This window comes from Lepisosteus oculatus, chromosome 12 (assembly GCF_040954835.1).
Source record: "Lepisosteus oculatus isolate fLepOcu1 chromosome 12, fLepOcu1.hap2, whole genome shotgun sequence".
Taxonomy (NCBI): Eukaryota; Metazoa; Chordata; class Actinopteri; order Semionotiformes; family Lepisosteidae; genus Lepisosteus; species Lepisosteus oculatus.
In genome coordinates, this window is record NC_090707.1 from 25,473,037 (window position 1) to 25,485,577 (window position 12,541).

At 36.7% G+C, this 12,541-nt stretch overlaps 1 protein-coding gene across 3 annotated transcripts in view; it reads left to right on the forward strand.

The window, feature by feature from the left end:
* Positions 1-8,952, forward strand: part of col6a2 (collagen, type VI, alpha 2) — a 52,817-nt gene extending 43,865 nt beyond the window's left edge. For 2 of the 3 annotated variants that reach the window (XM_015359203.2, XM_006636725.3), the window contains exon 29: positions 6,849-8,952. In XM_015359203.2, the coding sequence (XP_015214689.1) occupies positions 6,849-7,450 (602 nt within the window). In that variant the 3' untranslated portion in view covers positions 7,451-8,952. Of the gene's footprint in view, positions 1-692; positions 1,194-6,848 lie in introns of those variants that run through there. The other variant, XM_069197084.1, reaches the window with a different exon arrangement.
* Positions 8,953-12,541: the final 3,589 nt, after the last annotated feature.

Sequence of the window (12,541 nt, forward strand, 5' to 3'; positions counted from 1 at the left end):
TTACTAGCCTCTGTGAGATAATTACTAATTAAACTGAATCAGTTAAACAGTTTTCAATGTCTTCCTCTGCTAAGGATTTAGAGAAATCATGAATACTCCAGGATCACAGAGTGTTATCCTTGAGGGCTAACGTTTATGCACATACTCTATGATGTGTTCTTAAGTCTTTGGACTTTGCATGCTGCTGTAAAACCCATACCTGTTATAACACCTATAAACTAGTTGAGCAGAACACAGCAGTTTTTCTTTGCTCAAAGCAACAAAGCTCTGCTGCTTTCTTCAACCTGCTTTACAGCTGCAGGTAGCATGACTCTACTTATTGTCACTTTTTTTGCAACTAAATGGAGATGTGCAGTTTTTGCTTGTTTGTTCAGATGCATACAGTATCTGTATTACTGGTATTACAACCTTTTACTGTTTTAGCATAAATCATTGCATGAAGAGCTGCTTTTTCTTACTGATAGTTCGACTTGCACCTGATAGTCCATCATTTTGTATTCATGGCAAAACCCAAAACAAATTTGAAATCTATACAAAGTCAGACATTATTAGTTAACCCCTGTGGCTGATTCATAACAGAAAATAACATAAATGCCTCTGTCAACACCACGCAACAGGTCAGTAGCTTCCACAGTGGTGGGGGAGGGCTGTGTTAGGAAACTTAAAACTATTGTTTTAACACTCACTTTCAGATGTGGAGACCCCATGGAATGGGTACCCCTTGTTTCAACTCAATCCGGAGGAGGGGATCAACACCTCTGTCCCCAGTTCCATACCGGCGGTCTTGCAGTTGCTAAGTTCCCTGAAGACCAGCCAGGACCCAGACAACTACCCCATTTTGGTGGCCACCCTGGCATATACAGCCCAGCGAGCCAAGTTCGCCAATGGAGAAGAGAGGCAGAAATGGACAGATCTGTTCATTGACACTTTCAGAGTTGCATATGGGGACATCATGGGGGACCCAGATGTGGCTCTAGGTTTATGTTAGATGGAGAAAGGCTAGATTGGTGAACATCCTCCCTGTAATCTTTCTCTCTAAATTTATAGCCTCTGATATAAATCTGATATTTTCCATCGATGATGCCACCAAATTCTTAGTGTACTGCTTAACCAAATCAAAAAAAAACCTTTTGCCCCATAGCCAAATTCGGTCTCAGTTTTTAGAAAACCGCTCTAAATATTTTGAAGAGCAAAATAAATAGAACTTAAGCATTTTTTTTCTCTAGAAACAGTTCACAGTTTATCCTAGCTTTTACTTGGTGATACTACAAAGCACACATTGTACAGTAGCAAAAATTTGAAAGCTGGCCTGTAAAAATTTTTTCTCTGAACATATGCTTCCTGTTTCAAATTACTGTATTTACAATATTTTCCTTTAGGATCTTGTAGAAAATTGAACACATCTCTATTATTGTCCACTAAATGCCATTAGAACATTGTCCTGTTCCTTGCCAAATAGAAAAGTATTTCCAGAAGAGCTTGTTGGTGCCATTCCTGTATAAATATAGTTACTTTGGGCAGCAAAGTAAAGCAAACAATGAATTTTAAAATATAATTCTGCATTTATATTTTAAATAAGATGCTTTCATATACCAGAAAACTAGATTTTACAGATCATTTTCAAAAAAGCATTCATACAGTACAATCGTTTAAATGTTCAGAGAAATTAGCATTTGTTTGGAAAATAAGCTAAACTGATTTCTCAGATGGAACATATTTTCCCTGTGGAGAAGCTACAGTACTACTGTACTATACATCTTAGTCTTTGAAGTAATTAAAAGAATAGTTTTGCAGCTTGTTAAGGTATTTCAGGATGTACGGTATGAACATGGATATTATAGAGATCAGAGTTAGGAAAAAAGAAAAATTGCCCTATATGCAATTTGTTTGCAACTTGGTAATCAGCAGTATGTTGTGTCCATATGTGGAAGTATATAGACAGGAAGAGAGAAAGATTACAGTCGACTGATCGCAAGAATGTTTGGCAAAAAAATAAATGAGCTATTTGACCTATTTTTTTGATAGCCTTAAAATTCATTCAGAACTGTGCGTGTAAGGCCTTACATTTTACTGCACTTGTATGGGTTTAACCTTCGTCAAATGGGTTGTAAAAGTGTCGTCCCTGAGGGCTGGCTGACACTGGAAAAAAGGGCTACAGGAGCTCCGTAAGTGAAGAGTGTTGTGTTCGCTACCCTAGATCTTTCTGTTGGCTATTGCCTCACCAACCCCACATTCACTACAGTGCATAGTGGAGCGAAACAGGCCGTGACAAATTCGCCAGTTTGATAAGTTTTTGATAGTTGTAGTGTTTGAACAAAAACGATGAAGCAAAGAAACCCATAAGGAATGGGAGCATGATTATTTGTTTGTACTTTTGCATTAAAATCTGCAATTCTAGCGTCTAAGCGAAAAAGGGAAATATAGAACAACATTTAAAAAAATTAACGCTAAAATTGAGTTAGGGAAAAGAAAGTGGAAGGATTAAAATCTTAACTTGCAGCAGTCGGTTTTCACAAGGCCTAATACAAGAGGGAAAGCAGCAATCATCGCATCTTTCCGTGTGAGCCATGTCCTGGATAAATGCAAAAAGTAATTCAGGGATTGAGAAGTAATAAAAAATGCGTTTGCTGAGGCTGCTGACTTGCTGTTTGGAGATTTCAAAAACAAACATTTTTGGCAGGTTCGGACAGCTGTTGCCTGAAATCTTCTCAAGTCATCTAAACATGGTGAATATGCCCAATTAGAGGATGACCAGTGGCTTCTGGGCTTAGCAGTCCTCACAGACTTGACTGAACTGCTGAATATCGAGCTCCAGGGACAAAATAAAAATTGACATGATCAACAGTGTCAACACATTAAAAAAAAATTACAAGTGTTCTCAAGTAAGCTTCTTAGTGCCAATGCTCATATTAAGGTAGGATATTATTTTTTCTAAAAAACATTACTTGTTCACTGTAGCATGAATCACTTGCTTTTATTTGCTGTCTCTTTAGTGATGGGTATTGTTATTGTACTGATGTGCCCACAGTCTGCTTTTCCTATATCAGAGCTTCAAGTTCACACTGGTAGATCATGCTCCACTGGCAAATGAAAAAGTAGATCTTACATTATAAAAGGTTGGGCATCCCTGGGCTAAATGTATGTTTTGGGGGTAATATATTTATTCAGATGTGTTGTTGATTGGATTCTCCAATTAAAACAATTTGTTAATATCAAACTTAGCATCTTATCATGAAAATGTAAAACTGACTAAACATAATTTTGTTATTTTTTTGCAGAAATATCCCAATCTTTTTTTTACTGAAGCAAAAGTCCCACTAACATTCCACACTTCACTTGATGCCATTACACAAAGTAAAAATACAACATTTTTAGGAAAAACCTAACATCTCAGTATAATTGCTCATGAATGTATTATTTCCTTCACCTGATAACTATTAATTAAACGACAGTAGCCTCAAGAAAGTACTAAACATGTTACAAATTTCAAAGAGATCACAATTCAGAATGTGCTTTTTTATGAGCTTTCATGCCATTCTTGGACTAAGTACAATTAAACAAGAAATAACTACTATTACATTCTTCAAATGAAAAAAATGATGACCCTAAGTAATACTGTAATAATTATAAATATAAATAAAACTAAAGAGGTTAGAGTGTTCAGCTGCATGAGTATACAAGCTGCAACGGAACAAGCAGCGATTAAGTCCACACTAAAAATAAAAAGTTATCTCCTGGAGTGATGTTAAAAATGATGACTTGTAGGCAGGAGCAGTAGAGCCTTGAAGAAGTTGTGTCAGATACTTTGAGCTCTGTTCTCCAGACTTTGCCACTTCACGTCTAAGCCTCTGTTGTTAGCTAAAACTGATTCCCCAAGGAGTAGCACATCATTGGCCAGCCTTGATCTCTTTTTTAGTTGAATCTTTTATTGGGAAAGATATAGCACTTGAGAATAATTTCTAATTTAGACTAATAACCTGGCCAAGAGGTGTATGGCAATGATGTACAGAAAACAGTGAAGGATTAACAAAGTATTATAACAATATTATTTTATACAAATACTAATAACATAACATGATCTGTAAGTGCAAGTATCAGGCAGAACAGATTTAATCAACTGAAAATATAATCTAGTACAACTGTGGATAATTTTTAGTTCACTCTGTAGATTATTACACTATTATTTTATAATATTATTTTATTAAATGTGGTAAAAGTATTACTTTTCAAAATGTAAAAAGGCACAATGAGCTGTAGTAAATTTTGAAGACAAGAGGGAGTTCCAGTTAAAGATCTGTAACCTACTATTCTATAAGACAGTGAAGCATTTGTTAAGTATGCAGACCATTCAGATTAAGTGAAAATCACAAAGATGGGTGAAAATCACAAAGATGGGTGTGTTAAGATTCACCAGTTATGAATCTATGGCAGAGTGTAGTACCTGGTACCACCATGTAGTTTCCTAGTCAAGGCTTATAGCTTATTTTGTGGCATGATCCAAATCAGGGAATTCAGACATTTGAATTACCCTAGAGGAATATACAGTATAAAACATTTTTGTGATTAAGGAACCAATTCAAGACCTGACTTTAATTTATAATCTATTCAGATGATTTTTTAAATTTAGTTATTGGTTTATATATCCAAAGTTAATTATATTTGCACTCTTTTAAACAGCTGAAGTATATTGGGTGAAGTATTTTGCTAAAGGGAATAACACCAGTGTCTCACCTGGGTGTGAGTCCACATCCTTCCAGGTCCAGAACCCTAACCAATTATTCCTGCTGCTGCGTTTTGAACATTCTATAATGATTTTAATATTCATATAATAACCGATGACCAATGCCTTGATATTTAGAAACCACGACTTGCTGCCACTACTTCTTAATTTAAACTAAGAGTTTTGTGCTCATCAGGAAGTTGATTTATTTTTATTAAGTGGGTCAGTCAATTTAATATTACACAAGCAGCAAGTTTTATAAAGATGGTTCAATAGGTGCCATAGTGAACAGGTATCTAACTGCAATAAATTTTACAAAGCTCAGCTTTTGCATGACTGCCTTTGCTCTAAACTATAGCTGTAGTACATTTGTGTTAGGTGTTCTTAGTTCACTACATCTGTAAGCTGATACATTAGTGCAATCTTGTTTGCAAACATTGTAAAGTTGGATCAGGTTGCATGTATGATATTTGACTATAGCTGGTAGCTCCACAGTGACCTAATAAGAAAAAAGTGTCTGAGATGGCTATTCCAAAGTGATCATTTAATTTTTATTTACATTTGGTTAAATTGATTATAATCATTTTGGAAGATTAAGATCATTTAGGACAAGCTGTACATTATTGTCTGACTTCTTCTCATGTTATAGTTAATCATATTTAACACTATATATCATTCTATGCAGTTCTTTTATTCTAGACCATATTTCCAGATCACTGCCGTATCATTAACTATGCTTGATAGTTTGGAGTTCTATCAAGATATGCAATTCATTGGTCCAGGTTTGCTGCTATATATGTGTGTTTTCCCATCTGTAGAAAATAACAGAAAACATACTGTATGTGAACCCCCTATTTCTGCATTCTCATATATTTCAGACAAAAAACATAAATAGATCTTCATTAAAGTCGTAATAAAAATGAAGATCGATTAATTAAACATATAACACAAGGACATAAAATATGTTTTGATTTCTTTTATTTAAACAAACGACACAACAATAAATATATTTGTGTGAATAAACATGAACCCTTAAATTCAGTGACTAGTGGTGTTTCCTTGGGCAGCAATGACGTCACCTAGACATTTCCTGTATTACCGATATTGCTTCTCAATAATATATATGGAAAGAAACAAGCTACAGATTTCCTCCCACAGTCAAAAGACATACTTGTTTAACTGACTTCTGAGAAAATCTGTCCTGGTGTGAGTGTGTGCGTGATTGTGTCTATGTGTGCCCTGCAAAGAACTGGTATGGTGTTCAGTGTTGCCAGGTTGCTTGCTGGGATAGGCACTGGCTCCCCTGAGACCCTGTATTGGATAAAGTGGTCAGAAAATGGATGGATGGACAAACTATAAAAAAGAGATTTAGTACTGGTTTATGTAAATCATCATAATATGTATTTATATCCAAATTATCCAACAATATATTCGATTCCTACCAACTCTCAATTTTTGGAAGTCTGTTACATTTAAAAACATAAAGTACATATTTCACATAAAAGTCCTGTGAATCTGTGAATGTAGTGCAGTTGTTCCTTTAGGTTCATTGCCATATAAATTGTACTGCTCTGTGAGCAGTTTGATATATTTGGAGAAAAAATGTCTTTGTGTGTTTTATATGAGAAGTTCACCTCCGCAGGTTATTTATTCATTTAATGACACTGTGGTTACCTAGATTAGAAGAATAGAAAGTGAATTTACTTCAGTACTTTAAAAAAAAAATCAAATAGATTATGTTAATATATTGATAGCATGTTGCAACCTGTCTAGAATGTTATGTATATTGAATGATTTAAAATGTCCTTGACTGCAACAAATGTTTATTCATTGAAAAACATTTATTGAAAAACTGTGTAGAATGGTCATTTAGACCTATATAGTTTTTAATATATTGTATGACTGCATACCGTATGAATAAAGGCCTAAATCAAAAATGTGTTTTTCTTTATATTAATGTGCATTTTTCATTCCTCTGAAATCTGCAAAGTGGTAGGCATTGTGGTAGTATTGTTTGTTCAAATATTACTTTTCTTTAAGTGGTTTAAAAGGATTAAATGAAAGTTCCAGCTTCTTAATAGTTATCAGTCATACGTGCACAAAAATTAACCCTGTTTATGTCCTTCAGAAATGGCGGTATCGGCCTGCACCCAGCGCCCTGTGGATGTGGTCTTCCTATTGGATGGCTCTGAAAGGATTGGAGAGAAGAACTTCCAGCACGCTCGTGGCTTTGTGGAGAGAGTGGCACGCAGTCTAGTGTTGGCCAGTCGTGACAATGATGAGCAGCACGCACGAGTGGCCCTGATGCAGTACGGCGGAGAGAATGAGACACAGACCATATTCCCTCTGACCTACAACCTTACAACCATCTTGAAAAGCCTTGGTCAGATGAAGTACCTGGAGTCCTCCTCTAATGTGGGCACTGCCATTATTTACGCCATGAACAATATCGTGAACAGCCAGGGAAGCCGGCTGTCAAGACGCAACGCTGAGCTCTCCTTCATCTTCATCACTGACGGCTTCACAGGCAACAAAAGCCTAGACGAGGCCCAGATATCCATGAGGCGAGCAGATGCTGTGCCCACAGTGATTGCTGTTGGTAGCGATGTGGATAATGATGTGCTCTTGCAAATTGGACTGGGAGACAGGTCGGCCATTTTCCACGAGAAGGAGTATTCTCAGCTTTCAAACGCCAACTTCTTTGACCGTTTCATCAGGTGGATCTGTTAGTGTGAAAATCACCAACCTGCATTTTTTTAAGCAAGAAAGAAATATGCACAGAATAACACTCCCCATGTTATACCCTTTTCTAAAATATATTTTGTAGGGATTTTTTAGTCAAAGGAAAATATTACAAGCTTTTAGGGTTGTTCAGTGCCTTAAAATTATTCTTTAATACTTTCATTGAGGTGCTATGGTAGAGGAAGACTGGAGATGTAAATGTAAACTTTGTTTTTCTCCATAAACATATACATAATTTACCACTAATACATCGATGTATAGTTTTTTTCCATAATTGTTTTTTTTTTAAAAAGTCATTCACTCTCTTGAATGGATAGGTTTTGCTTACAGCTTTTTACCTAGACAGCATTTTAGAAGAGATTCCTGCTCTCTGGAGAGAAAATGTCATTAGTTCTGCTATGATTTTTAAAGATAACAGAAACATATTAAGATTCATTTTCAGATATTCATATATAAAACATGATTGAATTATGAATTTATTCATGCACTGATAATGAGCTAAAATTATGGACAGGAGCTGCTTTATGAGTGTGCTTAAGATAAATCTTCAGATAATAATGTTTTAGTAATACAAGGATCTTGTAAATTTTAGAAAAGCATGAATACACCTTGGACATGAATAATGTTAACATACATTCCTGTTTCTTGAGCGCTTGGCACTTGAAATAAGTTTTAAATCACAGAATTAATTGGAAAGCTGAAGAAAGTGGCCTGTGGTAATTAGATTTTTGGTTATTATGCCTGTAGTATCTTTGTGTTATACTGTACTACATGATTATATGGTTATATGAGTGCTTATTTAAATGCTATAGGCACAATTGCAATATACACTGCTTGACTGAAACCAGCAACATATGCATGAAATTATGCAAGTCGCATATCACAGTTTAACAAGGTTTATTTGGCCTGTGTTAACAGAAAGACATAAAACTGTATAAAATGCATTGTTGTGAAAACATTGCCATGGAAAGCCGCCAGTCCAGAGTTTCAACAAAGAATGAAATACAAACTGATTTACATTAATAATTCATAATGATGATATTTACCAGATTAATCTTAAAAGCAGTTAACCACTCATTCACTTTGACCTTGGTTTCATGTCACATTGAGTACAGCATGTCTCAGTGGTTATTACTCTCCAGCATTGGAAAATTACAGATATGCATTCATACAGTCCTCCTACCTTTAATTTTTAATAATATAATTATCAATGCATTCACTGTTGAAAGCATTTTAAATAGCTAACATTTACCTAAGTCATTTGGATATGGGCATCTTTGTATAGGATTTTATTTTTTTCTTGGTTCTGGGTCTTTTTTTAGACTTATTCTTTTGCAGCAAGAAAAGCACTTACAAAACTTACACATCAAGAATTTGTTTTTTTATATGTAACTGATACAATCTGAAGCCTGTACTCCTCACATTTAAATTTTTTGCAAACATTGACCATGTTTGCACTCACAGAATAAACACGTTTTTTTAAACAATAAGATATGGTAAATTCAAGATTTTTTCCGTGTCTGTTAAAACTTAATATATTTGAAATAAAACATGGGTTATAATTGACACTCTTAATTATACAACACAAGACTGGGTGAAACCTGGAAAATTTGTGGTGACATGTCTAACTGATATTGTTATCTTCTCTCGAAATTCCCTCGAAAATCAAGGGAAATGAAATTTTGAGGTGCAACAGGCCTTCAAAGAGCTGAAAAAGTGGTTTATTTTAGCCCCTGTGTTCCAAGATCCATACCCTTCCCAGCCTCAAAGTGGAAGTAGATACCTCAGACATAGGTATGTCCTAGCACCTAGGATCTGAACCGAAACACTATCCATGTGCCACCTTCTCCTGAAAATTGTCCCTGGTGGAGCAAAACTATGATGATGGTAACTGACAACTTCTTGCAATAAAAATGGTCCTAGAGGAATGAAGACACCTGCTGGAATGAGCACAACATCCATTCGTGGTACAGTATATACTGACCACAAGAGTCTTGAATATATTGCAGTGTTCCTTTTCTTATCCCTGTTTGATTCTATATCAACCAGGCACCAAAAACATTAAAGCTGATAACCCCTTCTCGCATGCATGCCTCTGAAGATGCTCCTCCCGCACCGACCACTATCATTTCTCCTAATCGAATTGTTCTAGTGACACTATTAGAAGTTGAACAAAAACTCACTGAAGCCCAGGCCACTGAACCGGCCCCCTCAAACATTCTGCCTGATAAACAATATGTCTTGACACAAGCCAGACAGGATGTCCTTCAGTAAGGTCATTCTTCTAGACCGGCAGGACTTCCTGATTGTACCCATACACTGGAACTCCTCCGCAGGTATTTCTGGTGGCTGTCCATGAGAACCAACATGACTCCCTATGAGAATGCCTGCCCAGTGTGTAATTAGGCAAAGGATTCCAGATGACCACCAGTGGGACTACTACTCTCTTTGCCCATTCCTGATCAACCGTGGCAGCACATTTCTTCGGATTTCATTACTCCCCATTCCTGGGGGTATTCCATAATTCTCACCATTGTCAAAACTTCCCACTTCATACCTCTGCATAGACTAACATCTGCAGTTCAAATGGCTGAAATGTTCACCAAAAAGATGGATTCCCATCTACGAATCTATCTGACAGGAGGAGCCTCAATTCATCTTCCGATTTTGGAAGGCCTTTTGTTGAAAATTGTGAATAAGAGTTGACCTTTCATCAGGATACCACCCAGAGACCAACAGTGCACGGGTGAATCAGGACCTTGGAACGTATCTGGGCTGCCTCGTATCCGCATTTCAGGATGATTGGGCACCTTCTCCATTGGGCTGAGCTTTTTTTGTAATATTTTGGTGAACATCTCCACAGGGAAATTTCCATTTGAATTGTTAGTGCAGGTACCATCCTCCTCTCTTCAGAACAATCCACGAACATACCAGCTGCAAACCGAGCAGCTGGGGACCTAGAGGGAGTTTGGAGGGTTTCACATATCCTTGTTAAAACACACACTGACCACTACGCATAAACCAATCACCACTCCTCCTGTGGAAAATTTTGCTTGTCCTTAAACCGTTTCTGGACTCACAAAGAGTCAAATCAAGTTTGCAGTATTTTGTCCATTGGAAGAGAAAAGGCAGGGGGGGCTGACATACCCGGGCTGGGACCCATTTGCATCCTGCTGTTGCTAAGGGCATTGCCATAAGCTTTCAACTTGCCACTCAAACTAGATCGGGACACCTTTCAATCAAACCAAACCGCTGTATTGTTGCTCCGTCATTAGAGCCTCACCATTTGTGCGAGTGTTCGTTTCTCTTTTGCTAGTAAATCAGCTACATTCTATTCACTTTTTTCCTGTGCAACGATCCAGCAGATACCCCTTCAAGTATTTCTTTTTACTTTTGATATTTTTTCTTTGCCTTTTTGTTTTTTATTTTTTTGAAATTATTACAGCCCCAGCTTGTCAGCCTATTCCTGCTTTTTATTTTGGCTGGGAGCCTTTTCTTTTTTCAAAGACACAGCTTTAGGGGTGGAGTGGTGGCTCTTCCAGTCACAGGATCTGTGCCTGTGACTGGAAGGTTGCCAGTTCAAATCCCATTGCAGAGGAATCCTACTCTGTTGGGCCCCTGAGCAAGGCCCTTAACCCTAACTGCTCCAGGGGCACCATACAATGGCAGACCCTGCACTCTGACCCCAAACTTCTCCAAGCCCTGTCTGTGTCTCCATGGAGAAAAGCTGGGGTATGCAAAAAGATGAATTCCTAATGCAAGAAATTGTATAGGGCTAATAAAGAAACATTAGATCTAAACAGACTGTCTTTCCTTCTCCTGCCTGCATCAGATCTCCCTGTTAATTATTGGTCTGGTCATTCGCCGCTTCTATAGAAACATCTTTAGTGCACTGAGAAACCACGACTTGCTGCAACTACTTCTTAATTTAAACTAAGAGTTTTGTGCTCATCAGGAAGTTGATTTATTTTTATTAAGTGGGTCAGTCAATTTAATATTACACAAGCAGCAAGTTTTATAAAGATGGTTCAATAGGTGCCATAGTGAACAGGTATCTAACTGCAATAAATTTTACAAAGCTCAGCTTTTGCATGACTGCCTTTGCCCTAAACTATAGCTGTAGTACATTTGTGTTAGGTGTTCTTAGTTCACTACATCTGTAAGCTGATACATTAGTGCAATCTTGTTTGCAAACATTCTAAAGTTGGATCAGGTTGCATGTATGATATTTGACTATAGCTGGTAGCTCCACAGTGACCTAATAAGAAAAAAGTGTCTGAGATGGCTATTCCAAAGTGATCATTTAATTTTTATTTACATTTGGTTAAATTGATTATAATCATTTTGGAAGATTAAGATCATTTAGGACAAGCTGTATATTATTGTCTGACTTCTTCTCATGTTATAGTTAATCATATTTAACACTATACAGTATATCATTCTATTCAGTTCTTTTATTCTAGACCATATTTCCAGATCACTGCCATATCATTAACTATGCTTGATAGTTTGGAGTTCTATCAAGATATGCAATTCATTGGTCCAGGTTTGCTGCTTTATATGTGTGTTTTCCCATCTGTAGAAAATAACAGAAAACATACTGTATGTGAACCCCCTATTTCTGCATTCTCATATATTTCAGACAAAAAACATAAATAGATCTTCATTAAAGTCGTAATAAAAATGAAGATCGATTAATTAAACATATAACACAAGGACATAAAATATGTTTTGATTTCTTTTATTTAAACAAACGACACAACAATAAATATATTTGTGTGAATAAACATGAACCCTTAAATTCAGTGACTAGTGGTGTTTCCTTTGGCAGCAATGACGTCACCTAGACATTTCCTGTATTACCGATATTGCTTCTCAATAATATATATGGAAAGAAACAAGCTACAGATTTCCTCCCACAGTCCAAAGACATACTTGTTTAACTGACTTCTGAGAAAATCTGTCCTGGTGTGAGTGTGTGCGTGATTGTGTCTATGTGTGCCCTGCAAAGAACTGGTATGGTGTTCAGTGTTGCCAGGTTGCTTGCTGGGATAGGCACTGGCTCCCCTGAGACCATGT